The sequence below is a fragment of the Brachypodium distachyon genome, chromosome 5 (assembly GCF_000005505.3).
Source record: "Brachypodium distachyon strain Bd21 chromosome 5, Brachypodium_distachyon_v3.0, whole genome shotgun sequence".
Taxonomy (NCBI): domain Eukaryota; kingdom Viridiplantae; phylum Streptophyta; class Magnoliopsida; order Poales; family Poaceae; genus Brachypodium; species Brachypodium distachyon.
The window spans coordinates 15,931,452-15,952,649 of record NC_016135.3 but is presented as its reverse complement, the minus strand read 5'-3'; the positions used below and the strand labels follow the sequence as shown (position 1 = coordinate 15,952,649).

Sequence of the window (21,198 nt, the reverse complement as noted above, 5' to 3'; positions counted from 1 at the left end):
GAAAAAGGTCTAAAATACCCTGCTAAACCAATGGTCAGATTTAGTTGGTACTTCCACCTCTCTATATAGAGTACCAGGGTACAGTAAAAAAATGAACCCAATAGAATTTCTCAAACCCAATAGATTACATTATAATAAATAGAGTTGAACCCATTATTTTTGCCGTTTTGCTGTACACGAGGCGCCTGCGTTTGTTGAAAAAAACAGGCGATCTGTACACGAGATCAGTGGAAGTTTGGTGAGCTTTTTTCTTTCTTTTTTGTGTTTAACGCCTATGTCTTTCGCTGGGCGTCCACGGCTCCTCGCGGTTGTGTTCTGGAGAGCGGGGAGGAGATGGGGGGGTGACTGGGTGAGGGATGGGGGGAGCGGAGAGCAGCACGGAGCACCTGCTCAGGGGCAGACCTCCCGCGTGGCCGCGGCCAACGCCTGCGCCGCTGCTGCCCAGCTGCTCCGGTCAAGACCGCCTACGTGGACTCGACGTCGTCATCCTTCTCCGGCGCGAAGAGGCTGCGAGGCGGCGCGCGGGTGCCGGAGGGGCACGAGCCGGTGTTCGTCGGCGGAGGGAGGGCACGTGGAGCTTCGCCGTACGCGTCGAGCTCCAGGGTCAGCCGACGTTCGCGGTGTTGCTCCAGCACGCCGCCCGGGAGTACGGAGGCAACCACCCGTGCGTGCCCGCATCACCTGCGTTGTCGCTGACTCGCGGGTCATTTTGCATCAGTGCTCGTCGGCGACGAGGTTGGTCGCTTTGCGTGGTGAGTTTCTCCGGCCGAAATTTTCGGGTTTCATTCTCCAGTTTCGTGTTTGATTTTTGCTGGTCGGGTGTTTGATTCAGGGGTTGATTTTGTGGTCTGTGGTGCTGTTTGTGATGTAGTGATTCAGAGCAGGCTGAATCCTTTCGCAACGTGGGCTAACTGTAGTAGGGATTCAGATTCAGACTGATGTGTTTTAGCTGCTGAAAGTAATTTTGCCATTTCATGTATTATGGGTTGATTATGTGTTGTGGTTTTGCCCACTGAATGTAATTACCTTTTGTAATTTGGAACTAATATAGTAAATTTTCCTTTCATGGCCATTTTTCTGATTCTATGGGTTTGTCTGGTATAAGTGTCAGTTGGTTGTGTAATTGGTAATTATGAGTGTCAATTTGTAGGTTATAAATCACCTTTGCTATAGGTCCCTTTTGTATTAAACCTATGTCTATTTAAATTGCACCCACTTTCAAATAAAATTGCACTTCTTCTCTTGTTGCAACAGGATCTATTTCAAACCGCAATTGCATATATTAATTTGTATACATGTTCTCTTTGTTTTGTAGTTATGGAATCTATTCAGTTTTGATACTTTGCTAAATTAATTGCAACCCTAGCTTTATGCTGTGTAAAAAGGGAGTGCTTCTTTTTGAAATAAAATTTCGTCTAGCATTGTGGCAATCCTACCCCTTTTTGGTCACTTTTGTAAAATGATATGTCTACATGTTGTACCATGCCATTCCTTAAATTTATTTTTTCAATTGCTTTTCGAAAATGCAGCAATCTGTCTGTGTGCAGCCATCCCATTGTGTTGGGGCGTTTGATTTGTTAACATGTGCTTGCTGTTGGAACTCTTTCCTCCGGAGACGAATTGGTGATTGTTGAGGTTGGACGTTTATGGGTTGATTTGGTGGTGTGTGCTCAAAAAGGGGTGTCCAGTTCACTTATAATTGTGTGCCTTTGTGGTCGTGACAGGGGGTGATATGTAGAGAGGGAAGTTTGGAGGAAGGACCAGAGAAACATGCCCAAGGAATTCATCGACGAGTCACCCTTGTCAAAAATAAAATCATTCTTGTGGTGCCAAGCTCTCCAAAGCAAGAGCATGATGCAAGCAGTAGTCTTTATGTCATTTGTATCTAGGAGGTTAAGAAACCATTATTTTTGGCTATGCACCCTAGTGGCTGGGAAAGAGTGTAGTTGTTCGGTGGATTAGGCTGTAGCTTGGATCTGGTTGTGCTTTGTTATAAGCTTATGCTCTTTAGCCTGAATTTTAGAGTTGTGTGGGAGCTTGTATTGGATTTTCGGTTGCTTATCATGTGTTTGATTCATGGTTCACCTGCCCCCCCCCCCCCCTCCCCCTTTGTTTGCAGTACTGTTATGTAATGTTGTGTAGCTCTAACCTCTTCTATGTATAGTGTATATTCAGGCTCATACATTTTGTATTAATCTGATTAGGCATTGGGCTAGCTTACCAGTAGCTTATATCTGTATAGGTGTAAATTTGACTAATATATGTTCCAATTTGTATGATAGCGATATGCACTTCAATTTAAATTTGGTTTCTTTGTATAAATGTCACTAGTCATGTGGTAGATAACTGTATATGCAAAATGCGACTCTTATGTGCAATTGATTGTTATATGTGTGTGCTATATGGGTGTCCAGTTCACTTATAATTGTGTGTTATATCAGCTCAGGTTCTGTTGATTGCTGATTTTTTGCGATCAGTTGTAGTGTATTTTAATTCAATCATGTTAAGCTGAATTTGCTCATTGTTTTCGGTGTTTTTAGGACCCTTTTTTTTAGCAGGGGATCACTAGGAAATGGTGTCTATGTGTCAGCAGGTTCGTGCTCTTCTGTTCGTTATGTTCTCGCCATATCTTATTGTTAACAGTAGGAAAACATAAGTAATAAGTTTTCCAGTGTATTTGCGATTTTTTTTGTTGGAGGGTGGCTGGGCTGGACCAAGGTTTCAACATAAAACGTCAAAGACAAGTGCAAGGAGGGGATTCATTGAGGTTAGCATTCATGCCCATCATCAACCGTTCCTGCTCCTATCTCCTTTTTTTTTCTCCTGATATTACTTTGTGTTGGCTTGTACAGACGACTTTTTAGCTTGGTAGTTAGCAAGCTTCAATTACAGTTCCAATTCCATAGTTCAGCCGGTCCTTAATTCAAAGGTTCAAAAGTGTATCTGGGTATTGCATGTAGCACACGATGTGCAAGTCGGTGTTTTTATGAGATGCATATGCATTTATTTTTTGTCTACGGTTTATGAATGCTTGCCCCAATCTGTCTGTTTTTCTCAATTGCCCTTAGTTCACCATGCGCAATCGGATCTCAAACGAAACGCAATTGCATTTGCCTTTGACCGGAATTGCAAACCTGTAATTTGGTGCCCAATTTTTTTTCTTGTTGACTCTTGTTGTTGTCGAGACAATGGAAGCTTTTCTGGTATCTTTTGTCTGGATTTTTCCTAGGTTCGAATTGCAAATTCTGAAGATGATGGCATTTTGAGTTCATTCTATGGAATTTTTACTTGGCTAGTGTAGTGTTGTTTTTATCTGGCATGCAGGGGCCCTATATCTGTATGACGGTTAGATGGCTGCAGTTATGCTTTCTAATTCTTTTGACAAGGGAAGCTACAGGACCACTTGAGTCAGCAATGAACAGGTACACTTCATTTTGCCTTTTTGTGTTATGCTATCTCTGCCTTTGTGTATCCATTTATTTTTTGGCCCTTATTTGGTAATCAAGATTTATGTGTTTAGATACAAAGTGCACCTTCCTGAGTTTAATGATATAGATTTCTGGGCATTTCTGTTTTCTTTCTTTAATTGTGTGTACCTTACTATGTGCAATCGAATATTTTTATGAAATGACAGTGGATCATTGGCGTAATGAACCCAAAATCCGTCCCTCTTTTTAATGTATCTCAATGGCATGTAGCTTACTTTGCGCAATCAGGTTTCATATGAGTTGCAAGTGCATTTGTGAGACATTAGAATTGCACAAGAGTAATTCTCAAATCGTATGTGTCGATTTCTGGAATTCATATGATTTTTTGCACTTAGCTCACTATGCGCAATCGGGTGTCATACGAAATGCAATTGCATTTTCCTTTGACTCGAATTGCAACCCTGTAATTTGGCGTCCCATTTTTTCGTCAATTCTTTGTTGTTATCAGGAGCATGCAAGCTTTGCTGGTTTGTTTTTTGTCTGAATTTTTCATTGGTTTCAAATTACAAAATCTGGAACTGCAAACCTATAATTGCATCCCCAGATTTTTGTACCTTGTCTATTCTGAATGCGCAATCTGATACTCAATCTGGTCCGCATTTTCTGTTACTGTCCAGAAAATGGGAAGCTTGTCTGGGATCTCTTTGTCTGACTTTGCCCCATTTTGTCGGCGTCGTATCCTGTGAATCCCTCATCGAGGTGCACTCCTGCATCCCACGCATCACAGCAGGCCGATTTTCATCGTGCGCGTGTGTTCACTATTAGAATTTTTTGCAATTAAACGCCCGCTTCCGTCCCTCTTTGCAAACCAGCCCTCCATACTTTCGGAGGAACCAATCCCGTCTTCCCCTGCAAAAAGCCCCATGGCTCTCTCCACTGCGCTCGCCGTCGCCGTTGCCCCCGTGCTCGCCATTGCCGTCGACCCGGAGCAGATCCGTCATCGCCCCAGAGCGATCTGCCGACGACCTTGCTCCTGCGCTCACTGCCGCCCTGTCCAGGTCTCTGGCCGGCCCTCCGCCCGTCCGCAACTTTGCTAGGGCTTGACGCCAAGGCCGCCGCCAGCCACAACTTCCCTGCCGCTTCACTTGCACAACCAGACCCCTCCACCTGACGATGCCGGCCTACTGCAGACTCGCGTGGGCAGGAAGTACAGCCTGAGGTTCCTTGCAGAGCAACGATGACCACCTCACTGAATTTTCTTGTTCTTGTTTAATGTATCTAGTACTAGCAGATTGACCTCCTCCCAAATGTGGTTTGTGAGCTTGTAAGCTCCTGGAGATCTTCACTCCTAGAGTGTAACTGCCGGCTGTGTTTCAGCTCTCTGAAGTTTTTTTGTAATCTTGCTCAGTTGGGTGTAACTGAGGTTGTTTTCAGTTTTTGACTGAAGATAATATGCTACATCTGTAGCATTTTGTAGCTTTGGTCCTTGTAGCTCTTTAGCTCCGGCTGGTATGCTGCTTCTGTAGCATTTGCAGGCTCTCCCTGCACTTTGTAACTCCCCTGTACTCCTCTCTTCTTGCTTAATATTGATTTTCAGAAACAAGTGACTGCAAGTTGTTGTGAATGGAAATTTCAGATGGAAACATATTCTTATTGGCTTGTTCTTATCAGCAATTGAGGTGTTCCTGGTCTGATGTGTTTGTTGTAAAGTTTGCACATGATGCATGGTAGCAGCAGTTAGCAGCCCAAAGAATCAATGTATAAAATAACCTGGAGTATTGTTGTCCATGGAAAGTACTGAATCAGTGTGATACAAATAAGATAAGTCTGACAAGATTATGTGAGCTTACTAAAACCTGATCTTTGCACTTTATGTAAACTTGCTAAAACCTGATATCAGTGTAATACAAATAAGCTAATCAATTGGGAAAAACACAAATTCTCATCCATTATATAAATGCAGACATTCAGTAAACTAATATAATGGTGTTATTGACACAAATAGCAGGCTTGCAGCTATCATGATGATCCATTAAGATGAATGTCTTGCGCATTCATGGTTTCTTCTCCATGGCCTTTTTTGCTTGGACAGTTGCGACTATCGTGAATGCTATTTGCTTGCACGTCTTGCACAAGTGTGCGACCTTGGCATTGGCTTCTTTGTTCTTCCTTTTCCGTTCTTCTCCATTCATCTCCTTTCCTCTCTTTGTTCGTTTACATCTCCCTACCGAATGAACATCATTTGGTGGGTGTATGTCGACCTGAGTTGGTATGTTGCACCCAATAAATGCCTCATATTCCTCTTGCCTAGTGTGCTTGACTGCTGTAAGAACCATTTTGCCCAGGGGCTCCTTAATGCTGAACACACTCGACTTTAAAAACTCCATGCCTTCATCTGATTGCTTGGCTCTTAAAATTAGATCTTCTAACTTGTTGCGTATTGTTGAAATCTTCTTCCTCGCAGCGGCATCCAAGGAGTCAGTGGGCTTCTCTTCTAGCAGGTTCCCTTGTTCATCGTAAACACTCCCTATAGAAAAAAAAATTAGATCTCAGCCATATGGTTTGCAATAAAATAAGAGTAATGATGGTTATGATTTTCTTTTTGTACCTTTTACACCTTTTCTGCCATCTTTCCATAATATAGAAGGTTGGAAGCTCATTTTGATTTTCAATCCTCATCACTTGGATAATATGGCGGCATGGGATTCCATGTGACTCAAATAACTTGCACGAACAATTAGCTATCGTGGTTGTCGTATCACAACGGACCTCCCTTACTTTACTGGCACCAGTTTTGAAGGTCACTATTTTTATTCCCTCATCTTGTGCAATGCCTTGAACACAACAATGATCTCTTGAAGCAATAATTTGTTTCTGAAATTTCTCAAACACCTCATATTTGAATACTTCACTACCATGTTTCTCCATTGCCCATGGTGTAACTAATTGGGGGATCCTATGTATGCTTGAATTGTCTGCAATCAACTCCTCCTGACGTTGGCATTCTAAAGCCGTGTCAAACCTAAGCCAGAATTCAACTAAAGTGAGCCTGCGATGAATGAAACGGTTAAAAAATGAATTCGCACTTTCCGACCTTGAAGTTGTTCGAAGAATGCCCGCTAGTGATATGGCCATAAAGTAGGCTGGTATCCATGACTCTCGAAGGCTAAACCTTTTACTTAACCACTTATTGTCCTCCAACCCAAAGTCTGAAATTACTGAATTCCACTGTGACTCAAACTCGGTTGGGGTTCCTGAACCCCATACACATGCGTTCATTCTCTTCCAAAATTCAGATTCTTCTCTAATCGACGGTCCAATCTTCTCAGGAAGTTTTTCCATCATATGCCACATGCACAACCTGTGTGCGGTGGTTGGAAAAACTTCAGCACTAGCATTCTTGATGCTACCAGCTTCATCGGTTATGATAAGTTTCGGTGCTACACCTCCAATTGCCCTCAAGAAGGTCTTAAACAACCAAACATATGACTCAGCCTTCTCATTTAGTAAGAACGCAGCACCAAAAAACACACTCTGTAAGTGATGATTCACTCCGGTAAATGGTGCAAAGATCATGTCATACTGGTTAGTAGTATATGTAGAATCAAAGGATGCCACATAACCGAAGTGCTTGTAGTTCTTCCTAGTTGTGGCATCTACCCAGAACACATACATCAACTTCCCTTCTTCACTCACCACAAAATCATAGAAAAATGATGGATTAGCTTCATGCTTTCTAGCTAGCTGAGACACAAACATTTGGGCATCTGCATTTCTGATTTTATACCTGAGGTCACGATAGTAGTTCTGCAAGTCCCTTTTCGTGCATCCAACATTTGAAAATCCACCCTCGCTGACTTGGAGGAGCCTGTATGCTTGGCAGGTGCCTATGCTTGCTTTGTTGCATGTGTACAGTGTATTCTTTGCCCTCTCACTAACTTGACGATTTGATCTGATCAAATGATGCTTATCAGGTGACATGAGACTATGATTGTGGTGTTCAACCCAGGATTCTATCTTGTAGGCGTCAGTTACACACAACTTCACAAAAATATGTGCATCACAACCACATCTTGTGGCCGTGTTCTTATGTCTTTTCACTGATGGATCAATAATCTCATTACCCTTTTCAGACTTGAATCCTTCCCTGTTACGCATATAACGTTTACTACGAACTATCTCATTGTCCAACTTCCTTTGTTGTCCAATACGAACTCCAAAACCAGAGTGATGTGCATAAGACTTGTAGAACTCCTCCACAGCCTTTAGTCCTTCAAATGTCATTCCTACTTTAGGCTTCAATTTCTGTTCACATCCAGGTATAAAAGATGAACACTGCATTGTAAAGAATGAATCAATAAGCACCTTCATGTATAAATAACTGAACTGAAAACGGACATGTTCAGTAAAAAGAATTGACTTACAACTAAAGGAACTCTTGCTTTGTTTATGGGTGTAGTAAATCCCTCCTCGTTCATGAGTATTTGCATGTTAGATTCTATTGCTGCACAACAGGTAATTATAAACCTTTGAAACAAGAAGCACATATATTACAGTATACATGAAGAGTAGTTTTTGTTGTTTTACCCAATAATGATGTTGAAAACCTTAGGCAATATGATCTGCTTTGGAACGGGAGAAAACAGAGCAGTGCAGCACAAAGCAGATCGATCTTACCACAGTTTTATGAGACCTCTCAACGTATGTGTCAGGTGGCCGAAATTCCTTCTCCTTTCAAGTGCGCGGTTCGGGCGTTTCTGCAGGTCGGGGGAGCGCACGGGGTGACGGCGACGTCGCCGTGGAGAGAGCCAGCGGCCTTTTTGCAGGAGAAGACGATTGATTGATCGATTCCTGCCAAAAATATTCAGGGCTGGTTTTGCAAATTAGAGGGATGGAAGCGGGCGCTTAATTGTAAAAATTTGTAAAACTGAACACATGCGTAGGATGGCAATCGGCTGGCTGCGATGCGTGGGATGCAGGAGTGCACCTCGATGAGGGATTCATAAGATACGACGCCCATTTTGTCCAGGGGTTGAAATTGTAAATTCTGTAGATCAAAGGGATTTTTTAGTTCACTCCATGGATTTATCACTCAGATAGGATGGTGCATTTCTGCAGGTTTTAATCAACACAGAATTTTGCGCATGCTGATCCTTTTACTAAATTGCACATGGTTCTGCAAACCTGTAATTTGTCATATAATTTGTATTTGTCGACTATTGGTTGTTGTGGATAGGATGAAAGTTTTGTTGGGCTCTTTTTGTCTGAATTGGTCACTGGAGTTGTCAGAGTGTGAATTTATCCAAGGAGCAAACATCTGGTTTTGTGCCAACCAGAACTGTGTGTTATGCTAATCTTTTCTTTCTTTATGTGTCTGATTTGCATGAAACTAGCAGGCGACTGATTTCTTTTGTTTTTCAGGCGACTGGGTTTTTTTTTCAAAGTAGGCGACTGATTTTTGCTCACAAAGCTGTGAGTACTGTATATTCATTCTTGACCACTCGCCCACTGCGACTGGTAGCAGGTATACAGGATGACAAACATGTGAACTATGAAGCCCAGCCAAAATACGATCCACCAAAAGCTGGGGCACCTATGGAAGTGGTTCATTACATCGTCCAAGTGGGCTCGGTGCTGCATGGAGAACTCTAATCTTGTGGGTCATTTTGTGAGGATAAATCTGCTGACGGCCTGATCCGTTAAATTTCGCATTGGAAGAAGTCAGTCTCGCTTCCGGTTCATTCTATATATTCGGCCACGGTTCAAACTGCTCTTTCTTAGCTGATCATGCGCAGAAGGTTGAGCTTGCAATAAAGATAAAAAATGATCGAAAAGGGTTCGAATCAGCGAGTTGAATTCTACATCAGAACCCTGGCAAACGATAGTATATATTACAGATGCACACCGTTGAGACTCCCTTTGTGGGGAGTCTATTATAATCCGTGTCTGGACACTGAAAAATCAGAGAAAGAAAGAAGGAAAAAAGAAAAGAAAAGAAAAAACTGTTGGGATCGAGTTCGATACTTCGAATTCTCATTACAAAGAATCGATCGTCCGAGGCGGCGGAGGAGGATGCGGCCGGGGAAAATTTCCAGAGGAGCTAGTCACAGGGCAATGCCGTTTCATCGATATCACTTCCATTGGTTGGCAACGATGTCTGCGAGGTCGACGACCCTCTGCGAGTACCCCCACTCGTTGTCGTACCAGGCGATGACCTTGACCATGTCGTCGCCCATGACCATGCTGAGCGAGGCGTCGATGGTGGAGGAGACGTCGGAGCACCTGAAGTCGACGGACACGAGCGGCTCGTCGCAGACGTCGAGGATGCCCTTGAGCTCGTTGGCGGCGGCGTCGCGGAACGCGGCGTTCACTTCCTCGGCCAGGGTCTTCTTGGAGACCTGCACCACCAGGTCCACCACGGACACGTTCGGGGTGGGCACCCGGAGCGCGATCCCGTTGAGCTTCCCCTTGAGGTTCGGCAGCACCAGCGCCACGGCCTTGGCCGCGCCGGTCGATGTCGGCACGATGTTGAGCGCGGCCGCACGGGCCCGGCGCAGGTCCCGGTGGCTCGCGTCCAGCAGCCTCTGGTCACCCGTGTACGAGTGGGTGGTCGTCATCGTCCCCTTGATGATGCCTGCGCGCGCGCCATTGATTGATCAATCGTCAAGAACTTCGTTCAGTTCAGACTTCAGAATTCAGATATTATTACTACGAGTAAGTACTTACCGAACTTCTGGTCGAGGACCTTGACGAAGGGGGCGAGGCAGTTGGTGGTGCAGGAGGCGTTGCTGATGATGGTGTCGGAGTGGGAGTAGAGCTCGGCATTGACGCCCACGACGTAGGTGGGGATGTCGCCCTTGCCGGGCGCCGTGATGAGCACCTTCTTGGCGCCGGCCTCGAGATGCTTGCCGGCGCCGTCGCGGTCCACGAACACCCCAGTGCCCTCGATGACGAGGTCGATGCCCATCTCGCCCCACGGCAGGTTGGACGGGTTCCGGTCAGAAACCACCTTGATCACCTTCCCGTCCACGGAGATGGCGTTGTCGCCCACGGGCTTGACGTCCGCGTCGAAGATGCCCAGCGTGGAGTCGTACTTGAGCAGGTGGGACGCCTGCTTCACGCCTCCGGTGTCGTTGATGGCGATCACGTCCAGCGGCGAGCTGTCGCCGCGCCCGTGCCAGCAGCGGAGGAAGTTGCGCCCGATGCGCCCGAACCCGTTGATCGCCACCTTCAGCTTCGCCTCCGTCGGCGCCCGCCGCGACCCGCTGCCGCTCGTGCCGACCTGCACGCACGCACGTAGGGCGCCGCTTCATATATACACCTACACTGCAACTAAGCTATGAGTGTCACATTTCGAGCAGGCACGTACCGCGTATGTCCTGAAGGAGACCGCGGACATGAAGTCCTCCGAGGTGGCATTCCGCCGCAGCGGCAGCGACGAGGAGCTCCTCAGCCCGGAGAACTCCAACAAGCCGCTCCCCTGTACAGAACAGATGATGGCAGTCTAATTACAAACTTGTCAGGTCTAGTTTACTTGCAGAGCACAACACGTACAGTACACGAGCTTTAATTACGTACCTGGAGTGGCGCCATGGCCGTGGAGAGCATGGGCGACGCCATGTCCAAGCGAGGATCCGATCAGATAAGGGGAAGATCAAGGACGTCGAGGCGGGCGTCAGTGTATATATCAGCTGGTGGATTGGGGTTGCGCGGGTTTGTGGTGCACGGGGGAAGGAGGTGAGATCGTGAGGCCGGGATTGGGCGAGAGATGAGATTTTGGATAGCCCCCCATTGTATGGCTGCCAGTGCCTGTCATCGCGCCACCCACAACTTCGCTATTCCCCGGTCGATGTGTGTGGCCTTTCTTCATGTGCCTGGGTATCTGTTTTCCATCTCCCTTGGGTCATTATGTCGTTGCCAAGTAGATTATGTACTGCTACACGGACGGAGCCTGGAGGCCTCATGTGCCGCGACGATAGCTGCGTCGTCTCCGGATATTCGGCGTTCCATTCGAACGGATTTGGGGGTTAAAACGCAAGGTCATCGGTATTCCTCCTCCTCTTGGCATTTACACGTTGCATATCGTAGCATTTACACACGCATACGGATAATCACAGAGGACAAAATCATCCACCCCGACACCGCGAAAGTTCATGTATTTCAAAACAAATGTTCATAATTCTGAAAAAAAATGTTTACGCATGTCAGAAAGGAAACATAAAAGCAAATGATGTAAAAAAAGACTGAAGACGAATAAAAAAGAAGAGAAACAAGAAAACATAAAACAAAAGAAGAAAACACTCTTTGTCAAACAATGCTCCAACTTTAGGGAGTGCCTACGGACGACTGAGAAAAGTTGTTTCTCAGTCGACGAGTCTGTACGCTGATCGATCGATTGATCCTCCCGATCAGGTCCGCTCGTGGGCTTTTTTTCTGTTGTGGGCCTCGTGAGTGCGTGTGAGGCTCTGAGCAGGCCGTTCTTTGGTCGTCTGGAAAAAATACACGTTGTTGCCTACATATTTAAGAATCACGCACAAAATTTTACGCGCAATTTTTAGAATGGCGCACAAAATATCACTTGCATTTTTAGTATGATGCATAAAATTTCAAGTGCAATTTTTAGAAGCATGCACAAAGTTTCACCTGCATTTTTAGAATTCGCTCACAAAATTTCATTTGCATTTTTAGAATCGCTAGAATCACACACAAATTGACCTACAATTTTTAGAATCGGCACAAAATTTCACGTGCACTTAGAATCACGCATAAAAATTTCACGTTTTTTAGAATCACGCACAAAACTTCACTTGCTGCAATTTTTAGAATGAAACACAAAATTTCAGGTGCAATTAGAATCGCTCATAAATATTTCACGTGCAATTTTCAAAATCACCCATGAATAAGTGCATGATTAATTAGTTGCATAAAAAAAAGACAAAACAAAATATAATTTAAACGAAGAAAAACAATAAAAAGTAAAAATGAACCAATGTAGAGAAGAAAAAAAAAGAAAGAAAAAATGGACCTGCAGGTGAATCTTACCTCCCACCTATGCATGCAAACCATAACGAAGCTAAACACCAACCACGAAACCAGCAAATTCGTTTTCTATATTCAGTTGTTTCTTTTTTATTTCTATTTTTCTAGATCACTTTTTAAGAATCTAATAAAAATAAAGGACGGTGCTAGGGGTGGCCGTGCACTATTAGGTGCCCCAGGACGCACATCCAAATATGGTAAGCAAGGTCCTTCCTTTTCTAAAATACTCACTCCGGTCTAAATTGTTGTCGAAATATTACATGTATCTAGACGTTTTTTAAGAATAGATACATCCATATTTGAACAAATTTGAGTCAACAATTTAGTATCATACGGACTAGCAATTTCCGGTCCTCGCTTTACCAGTCGCGCGTCCGCCCCGTCGCCGCCCCCTAACACGCTGTTTTGTAGCGTCAGGCTACCGTTTCACCTGGCGGCAGGCTTGACCGCTTGAGCCAGCGATAAAACTCGCCCCTTTGACAAGCATACAAGTGAAGAAAAAAAGCAAAAGACAAACAAAAAGCACCCCAACTCTGCCCTCTCTATCCCCCTCCCAGATCCATCTTCTCCCAGGTCTCGTATCTTCCCTAATCACCCCCTCCTGTCTCCTTGTTGCCTCCATGAGTGAATCCTGCTTGACGAAGAAGAAGTTGCCCCCTTCCCCTGGAATTGTTGCAGGCATTATAGAACTAACTTGTGCTTTATACCCTGAAGTATAGCACTTCTTCCCACCCTACTCACAAGCAATATGTTGATCAGAATAAAGAACCCCTAAAAAATAAAGAACAAATATAAGTGCTTAAGGTTATGGTTTGGCCCCTCTAAATTTGCTTCATAAAAGCCTGACACGGCATCATATCCCCTTCTGTTTTTGCTAATTTATTGCATGTATCCATGAGCCTCATTCCATAATTGAAATTTGGGTAAGGAAAACAACTGGGCATGCCTCCAGAAACCAGTTTTCATCAACAGAAACACATAAAAAACATGTAAAAAGGCAACTTTGGACTGTCATTCATGCTGCATCCCCTGAAAAACAGCAGTTCCTGTTTTTTTGCTTCAGTATGTCAGTTTCCACCCCCTGTTTTTTGCTTCCTAATCTGACAAGATTTGCCCTCTTGTTTGTCGTACATTCCACTAATTGCTTGATAAAAGCTCCTGTTTAAAAAATAAGACACAATTATGATTTGCAACTTCTCATGCACTCAGGATGAGCATAAAAAAAAACCCCGGAAACTGTACAAAAAAATGACTGCATGTTATTGTTATGATGCAGATGGATGGGCTGGACCTTAAAGAGTTGCGTATCGACCTAAATCTGACGCTGGTATTGAATAATATGTAACATCTTGGTCACCGTCGTACTGCACCCAGACAATGCCAAGCAAAGATGCACCACAAAAGAAGGGTGATGTTGGTGAATCCCATAATGTATATGTAGGGTGGAGCAACTAATAATGAACGGTTATCCTATGTGCCAACCAAAATAATATACAGTACACTAATTTGCCCCTTTGAGATGTACATGTGTGCCTGTCAAGTATTTGGTTAGATGTTGGTAGTACTGCTGACTTGAATATAGGGGAGTAGGCATTTTATGCCCCTGGCAACATGTATGCATAGAAGCTATGCATGAGGTAAGTATTAAATGGTATAAGCACGTAATTACAGATTACAAGTACTACAAACTTGCTGGCGAGGGGTGTGTGGAAAAGTATTCGATTAGATACTGACTTGAAACTTGGGAGGAGGGATCTATGCCCCTCGCAAGTATAGAGACAGAATTGTGTTTATGTTTTAGCAACTATAGATTAAATGTTGCTTGGATTTACAACGGGGGAAATGAAAATTGCTGATTCCTTCAATTTAAAAATAGGGAGAAGACATCTATGTCCTAGCAATTAACATGATGTAACTATACTTCTTAGGAATGCAACTTCTAAGTCAAAATTAAAGCTCAGAAGCAACTTTTACTTAAAACGAAGGAAGCAACTCATAGATGAGAAGGTGCTTTGATATGGGTACAATTGCTATATGTAAAGGTAACTTTGCTGCAGCCGGCATGTTTACCAAAAAAAGCAACACATAGATGATTCCTATGTTAGAGTCTGCTTGATATGGATATAGTTGCTTTACGTGAAGGTGACTTTACAGCAGCCGGGATGTTTATGTTTACCAAAAGAAAAGTAACTCATAGATGGTTCCTTCCCATATTAGAAGTTGCTTGATATGGATATAGTTGCATGTTGAAAATAGTTGCTTGATGGATATGCAACTTGCAGCTAAACTCTTGTCAGAAGTTGCTATATATGATGGATTTTGGCATTTACTGCTGCTCAAACCCCCTAAAGAAGCATAGATGGCAACAAATGCCTGACAATAATTATGACCAAAAGTACAACAATTAGTACAACAAAAATATAGTAACAAAATGTTGCTTCATGAAAAGACTTGCTTAAAAATCACTAGAAACGCTGATAAGGAAAAATCACTAGAAACGCTGATAAGGAAACGCTGGTCGGTTTCATTACCCACAGTCTGCAACATCAGGCACCACGATTCTGCGCTTCCGGCACCTCCTCTGTAATTTCCCTTCTTCAAAGTCAGAACTGTCGGCATCGTGAGGATTCTTTTGCTGCTGCGTGATCTCTTTAAACTCTTTCGGCTCAACATGAACATCAGTTCTATCAGATAAACCTTCCCTTTTCCTCTTTTCAGATCTTGCTGCTCCGTGCTGATTTGAAGGCTCTCCATCTTCCTTGCCGCTGGACCATTTCTTGATAAATTGTCCCAGCTCGAACTCAAAATCCTTGCACATACCAATGACAGCGGTGACGGTGGATCTGTACGTTGATATATCCTGTTTTCAAAAAAGAATCAAACATTAAAGCAAAAAAAAATGTAAGAAAGGTGGATTTTACAAATCCCGTAAATGAAAACCAATGTAATAATTTATACATATCAATTCATATAAAATCTTACTTGCTCTCCCAAATTGCCTCCAGCATGAAACTTGATGAAAGAGTCAACTTTTGATGTGGTGTTGCAAAATAGTGAACACTGGCTTCGGTATATTTTCTTCAACTGTAAACAGTGAATGGATGTTAGACGAAGAACAAAGAACAAAAAAAAATAAAACTGAAGCATGTTAGATAAACACGTATTATGGCAAATAAAAACAAAGTACCGGTAACATCCCAAAGCTACCATCACTGTCCTTGTCTAAATTCACTGCCATCCGGACCAATTTGTCGGACCAAACACATATTCAGGGCCCCTTCTTTTTAAGTTCCTCTGATTTAAAGTCAAGCGAGTCGACGTAGAAAATCTGCAACCAGAAAAAAGAAACAGAATGTTGCATTGTTACTGCACACATGGATGTAATAAGAATCACTAAGTTACATCCAGAAATTCAGCGAAGGATGCAAGAACAGATGTAATAAGAATCACTAAAAAATGTAAAAGCGTCAAGGGAAAAATGCTGCACACATAGATGTAATAAGAAGCACAAGGTTACATCCAAACATTAAGTGCAGAATGTAAGAATAGGTGAAACTTACATCTAGGTACACACATGGATTTAAGAAAAAAGCACTAAGTTACATTCAATTATTCAGTAAAAAGAATGTAAGGTGAAACTTACATCTATGCAAAAATTAGTACACACATGGATTTAAGAAAAAGTACTAAGTTACATTCAATTATTCAGTAAAAAGAATGTAAGAACAGGTGAAACTTACATCTATATGTAAAACTTAGTACATGCATGGATTTAAGAAAAAACACTTTAAGTTACATTTCAATTATTCATGCAAAAAGAATATAAGAACAGGTGAAACTAGTATCTATATCAATGAAAACCTAACCTTACTACAAATTGCAGAAACAAAAGGCATTGCTGAACCTTCTAAGAAAAACCTCGGCAAAATTATACTTACCATAAGGAAAGGCATAGATGCCTCGAACATGTTCTTATCCTTTGCTCTCGCTGTCTTTATTAGCACATCCACAATAAATAGGCACCAATTCAGATCACGTATCCCTTCAATATCCAGTATTGCCGGGTAGCACCTTGGGCTGACCATTGTCCCTGTGGTTGGAGCCATCACAGAACACATCGCATACAACAACCACAGCCTCATGAAAGATTCATCAGCAGATTGCATGCTGGACAACTTCTTCTCCAAATTTGAAAGCTTCGGGGTTTCCCATCTTTTATTTGCAGCATGTCAAACACCACTTTGCTCACTTCCGTGTCAATGTAGTACTTGACTGCATTCTTCCCCATTGGAACCTCAAGAACTCTGTGAACCGCCTCCTCCTTGATGGGTAAGCTTCCGCGATCATTGAACCCAAGCTCGCAGGAATCCGGATTGAAGGAATCCATCAAGTATTTGCACACCTCTGGGTGTAACTCGGAAATGTTTGCAGAAACAAAACTTCCAAAACCAGATTTGCTTATTAATTCCTTCTGATCGTTGTTAAATGATTTAGACAATCTAACAAGTTTCATTGGGGATGAACGATTGAACTGCCAATTTGAAAAGAAGAAACAACATGTAACAAAAGAAGCCACAAAATACACATATGAAATGAAAAAAATTAATAGCATATAAACTCCAGTACCTCATACCTCCTGCCAACTTTTGGTAGTTCAGCAGGCTCATCAACACAAACCTTCCCCTTAACATCATCCTTTGCATTCATCGCTAGCCATTGCCTCAACTTCTTTAGTTTGGGGTGCCCTGACTTTGCAATGTTCAATGGTGTACTCATGTTGCTGCAAAAAAAGGGACCAGAGTTTATATGCAAGTAACACATGATGAAGACCCTAGAAACAGTGCCGCAAAGCAGAACCTAGAAGTTATATGCAATTAGATAAGAGATTACATACCATCAAGGAAAAAAATATGGAAGTTACATGCCAAAATAAACTCATGCTAGAATAAAATGACATGCATAAATTCCATAGCCATTAAAACACACTAGAAAATCTACAATATTGCAAAGCCAGTAAGGAAAATGCTAGAGCAGTATGTACAGAAAATTACATACCCCATTTAACAGATGGTATGACAAAAATCTTGCAAAATTTATCCAGCACAAAGCATAATAGAGCACACAAATCTTCAGAAAGGACAGCTTCAGAAAACTAACTTCTCAGTACAAACATGCCAGAGCAAAAACTTCAGCCACTAACTTCAGTACAAGCATGGTAGTTCTTAGGGGGGGACACACACATGAGACCAACATCATCCAACAAGCCTACATATATAAAAAAGAAAAACTACCTAGAATCTCTACTTAGATATCATCCAGCTGGCGCAATAGCTCACAACATGCATGCAGAACCGAAACCAAAAACAATCTTCAGTAAGTATAACTACTCCTAGTCAGTACAAGTGCGCAAGTGGGGGACAACAATCCCGCAATCCTGGCCGCAAACCCCTACACAAAAAAAAACTAGAATCAACATGCATTGGAGCTCCCCAACCCTAAACAGAGCACAACACAGACGAGGGGTGCCTGAAAAACGAATCGCACGCGAGTCAAAGAAAATGCGGGGGATGCTCACCAGATATCGGCCCTGAGAAGAAGAGCCTTACGAAGAAGAAGGGATCACGGATGAAGAGAGAACCCGAGCGAGGATTGAAACGAGGAGAGGATGCGCCTCTGCTCTTCACATACCCCCCGCTCCCAACTTATCAGGCGCGCCTGATCAAAATCAAACGGTGTTGCACGCCGGAGATCACCCCGCCGGACCACCGCGGCTGCTATTCTGTGACGACCCCGGACCTAGAGAGGAAGGGGATCGCACAGGTTAAGGGGAAATTGAGGTGAGAATCAGACGAAGGGGGCGAGAGTTCAGAGAGATAAGTGGGGAATTCAGAGTTCATTCATCACGCATAGTCATGTCCCGACGCCGCTTCGGTGAAGTTGCTCCTGCACTTCACGAGGTGCCTTTACCCCTCCCATCTGACGTCCATTCTTGATCCAGCGGCTGAGACACATCTGAGGCAAAAACAAGTCCCAGAGCTACTTTCTACTCACAGCCTGGGTTCTAAGTAACCACGGAAGCAGATTGATGGAAACAAAATGTCACATATACTTTGAAAAATTGTCACGTATACCAGATTGCAACTGAAACTGGTAATGTAACAACATATTAAAAGAAGAGAAATCTGATCAATTAAGTTTCACTTGTCATTGAACTTCTATAGAAATTCTGTAGCAACATATGCTACTACAGGCCATTTCACTTGTACACTTGACCCACCAAAATACTATAGTTAATTAGTTATCCCTTTCTAAAATACGATCTAACCAACTTTCATATGCTAGAAGAAACCGAAGTCAAGCGGTCGTGGTTTTTTTTTGCCTTGGTTTGGTCCTGACCGCTGGATCTAAATTGGACGTCAGATCACAGGGGTAAAGGCGCTTGGTGACGTACGTCCTCTCCACCCACCAGCCAACAGATCTTAAAACGAGACATAGCTCTTGCGGGTAGGGACACTGGCGCATACACAGAGAACCACTTTCACTGTCCGTGGTTATCGGTGCACGCCGAACTCAAGGTGCGAGGCGTGACATATTCCTCGGGTGAAATCGTCGATGCGGGAACAGATAATTTGGGGAGGCGGTGTCTTGTGAGTTTTCCCAACCTGGGCGCGACTCCCCAGATTTCAGTGACATGCAGTCTCCTCTCCTCTATTAGACCTCCCCTGATTTTAATCTCCCATCTCAGGACCCTCCTTGCTCTCGTCGCCCTCGCCCTCCTCCTTGCACTTCCCCGCCGGCGCCGCTTGACAGCGACGACGTGGTGCGGCAGCTCCCTTTACATGGCCTCTGCCGGTGACGTCCTTTGCCTACTGCAGTTTTCTCAATCTTGTTTTGGCCGCTCTTTTTCTTTCTTTCTTTCTTTTTTCTTTTTCTGAGTTTGTGTTGTTCCACCTGAATCATAAAGTAGTTTAGACTTAGCTAAGAGTTTTATTTCCAGGACAACATAGGCACTCCTGTAGCTCCGAAACAAAAACTTTAAAATTCCAATGAAATTGGAAAAATCATAAACCATTGTGCAATTTAAAAAATTACGGTTGAAATTCTCATGCAATCGAGAAACTTATAGTTGGGAAATTTTTAAAATTGCACTGAAAATTTATGTGCAATTTCAAAATTTGCACATGGTAACAAAAATCAAAATTTAAAAATGCACTTGAAATTTTATTGCAGGTGAATTTTTTATAATTTTTAAAATTTGCACTGAAATTTTATGTGCAATCTAAAAGTTTCACGGAATTTCAACTCGTCCAAAAGAAATCGAGACGCGAGAAAATAAAATAAATGTACAGATTATCCTATACTACTGTTTTAAGTTAGTGCACATATATAAACTTGAAAACAAAGAAAAGTCAAGAGATATAAAAATCAGACAAAAACGAAACAAATTTATGATTAAAACCAAAAGTAGAAAAAAGAAACAGAAAAACGAGAACAAAAGACTCGAACGTGCAACCTCCTGCAGGGTCTAGCACACACAAACCACCACTCCAACTAACCCTTTCTATCTGGATTTAGTTATTACAAATCTATCGTATCACATCGACTGAGAAAAATCATTTCTCAGGCGCCTGATCCCTAGCAAATCCGCCAACTTTATTGGTTCATTAGACAAATTGCAATAAATCAAAGCTCTTGAAATTATAAATAGCAACAAAAATGTCAGATAATTCCAAAAGCTTCGTTTCTCTAAAGTCTCTAGATATGTCCATTGTGACTTTGACGGTATTCCATGCATGCCGTGACGAAATTGTATAATATCGAGCTTGCAAAAGCTAAGTTGACTCCATGGAGATTTTGAAGAGACGCATGAGTCGCGCACCTTGAAAGTGAGGATCTAGCATCGTCGAACGTATACTTGCTCGGAACATACTCTTTGCAACACAACCCGTCAAATGGTTCACCCGTTGTTGAAACGCTGAAAATAAGCCCAAAATTAGAAGAATACAGCCATGAGAACCACTGATTCCATATAAATATATAATAGACCATGAACAGTGAAGATCACGCCAAATGATGATGAAACCAAGAGAATATTATTTTGTGGATTGCCGATACATCATCATTAAAAACATACCAACCTGATGAAAGGTGACGTATCCTATGAAAACCTACATTTAGGTGCAAATTATTCTTGCAGGCCATTGGATTAAAAAAAACGAGCCGAATCAAAAGTGAGAACCCCACCAGTCTCTTAGACTTAACGGTAGAAGAGACTCAACGGTACAGGGTTATGTGCAGAAATTTGCAAGTGGTTGGTGTGATTTCCACCTTTAATCGAACCCGTGCGTTTTTAACTCAATTGTATGCGGCGAAGGTTTGTAAGATTTACTGAACGAGGATACGTCTCCGTTGATAGAAAATATACTCTTATTAAACTTATAAACAATACCTGCGGGACGCTAATTTGTGATTTCCTCACTTTCTAACACCAGTTGATTATTGGAGGCGGAAAAAACCGTCGAAGGTGGTAACAGCAAATGGTCGGAGGACAGGGATAGTCTTTTTTAGCACGGTGTGCGCTGAAAATTTCTTTAGTGGAAGAACAGAAGAATTCTGATGGGAACTGGGCCTATCAGGATAGGCCTAAGGCCCACTGCGCCATCCCATAGAATTCGCTCCCACCCTCTCGTTTTCTCTGTTCTCGTGGTGCCATCCACGGCCCGGTCCAGTG

General features: G+C 43.0%; 3 protein-coding genes and 2 long non-coding RNA genes across 15 annotated transcripts; 2 read left to right on the top strand and 3 right to left on the bottom strand.

Moving 5' to 3' along the window:
- The first annotated feature begins 277 nt into the window (after positions 1-277).
- LOC104585351 lies at positions 278-5,081 on the top strand. 6 transcript variants are annotated; one of them, XR_001404992.2, is made up of 5 exons: positions 278-752; positions 1,530-1,635; positions 1,725-1,892; positions 2,541-2,593; positions 2,699-5,081. It is a non-coding gene; the product is annotated as an uncharacterized LOC104585351 (long non-coding RNA). The 6 variants fall into 6 exon arrangements; XR_002960912.1 differs by having other exon boundaries at positions 2,541-4,187; positions 4,301-5,081; XR_733076.3 differs by having other exon boundaries at positions 279-752; positions 2,673-5,081.
- Positions 5,082-5,482: 401 nt separating this feature from the next.
- Positions 5,483-7,712, bottom strand: LOC100846478 (protein FAR1-RELATED SEQUENCE 5-like). The gene is made up of 3 exons (XM_010228858.1): positions 6,613-7,712; positions 6,212-6,477; positions 5,483-5,955 (listed from the first exon to the last, which is right to left on the bottom strand). Exons 1-3 carry the CDS (start codon positions 7,710-7,712, stop codon positions 5,483-5,485), a joined length of 1,839 nt encoding a protein of 612 aa, XP_010227160.1.
- Positions 7,713-9,252: 1,540 nt separating this feature from the next.
- LOC100846055 (glyceraldehyde-3-phosphate dehydrogenase A, chloroplastic) lies at positions 9,253-11,185 on the bottom strand. Of its 2 annotated transcripts, none has more exons than XM_014895944.2 (4): positions 11,007-11,185; positions 10,798-10,932; positions 10,155-10,710; positions 9,253-10,062 (listed from the first exon to the last, which is right to left on the bottom strand). In XM_014895944.2, exons 1-4 carry the CDS (start codon positions 11,046-11,048, stop codon positions 9,560-9,562), a joined length of 1,236 nt encoding a protein of 411 aa, XP_014751430.1. In that variant the 5' UTR covers positions 11,049-11,185; the 3' UTR covers positions 9,253-9,559. The 2 variants fall into 2 exon arrangements, with proteins under 2 accessions (XP_014751430.1, XP_003579898.1); XM_003579850.4 differs by having other exon boundaries at positions 10,798-10,908; positions 11,007-11,167.
- Positions 11,186-11,290: 105 nt separating this feature from the next.
- LOC112269277 lies at positions 11,291-13,993 on the top strand. The gene is made up of 2 exons (XR_002960885.1): positions 11,291-11,467; positions 13,744-13,993. It is a non-coding gene; the product is annotated as an uncharacterized LOC112269277 (long non-coding RNA).
- On the bottom strand, positions 13,273-18,411 carry LOC100845751. 5 transcript variants are annotated; one of them, XR_002960884.1, is made up of 8 exons: positions 18,043-18,411; positions 17,094-17,247; positions 16,406-16,998; positions 15,655-15,795; positions 15,450-15,551; positions 14,999-15,327; positions 14,644-14,840; positions 13,273-13,625 (listed from the first exon to the last, which is right to left on the bottom strand). XR_002960884.1 is itself a non-coding variant. In XM_014895945.2 (8 exons), exons 5-8 carry the CDS (start codon positions 15,703-15,705, stop codon positions 13,535-13,537), a joined length of 573 nt encoding a protein of 190 aa, XP_014751431.1. In that variant the 5' UTR covers positions 15,706-15,795; positions 16,406-16,998; positions 17,094-17,247; positions 17,759-17,915; positions 18,043-18,411; the 3' UTR covers positions 13,273-13,534. The 5 variants fall into 5 exon arrangements, 4 of the variants coding, with proteins under 4 accessions (XP_014751431.1, XP_003579897.1, XP_024311457.1 ...); XM_014895945.2 differs by lacking the exon at positions 14,644-14,840 and adding an exon at positions 17,759-17,915; XM_003579849.4 differs by lacking the exon at positions 14,644-14,840.
- Between the last annotated feature and the right edge of the window lie 2,787 nt (positions 18,412-21,198).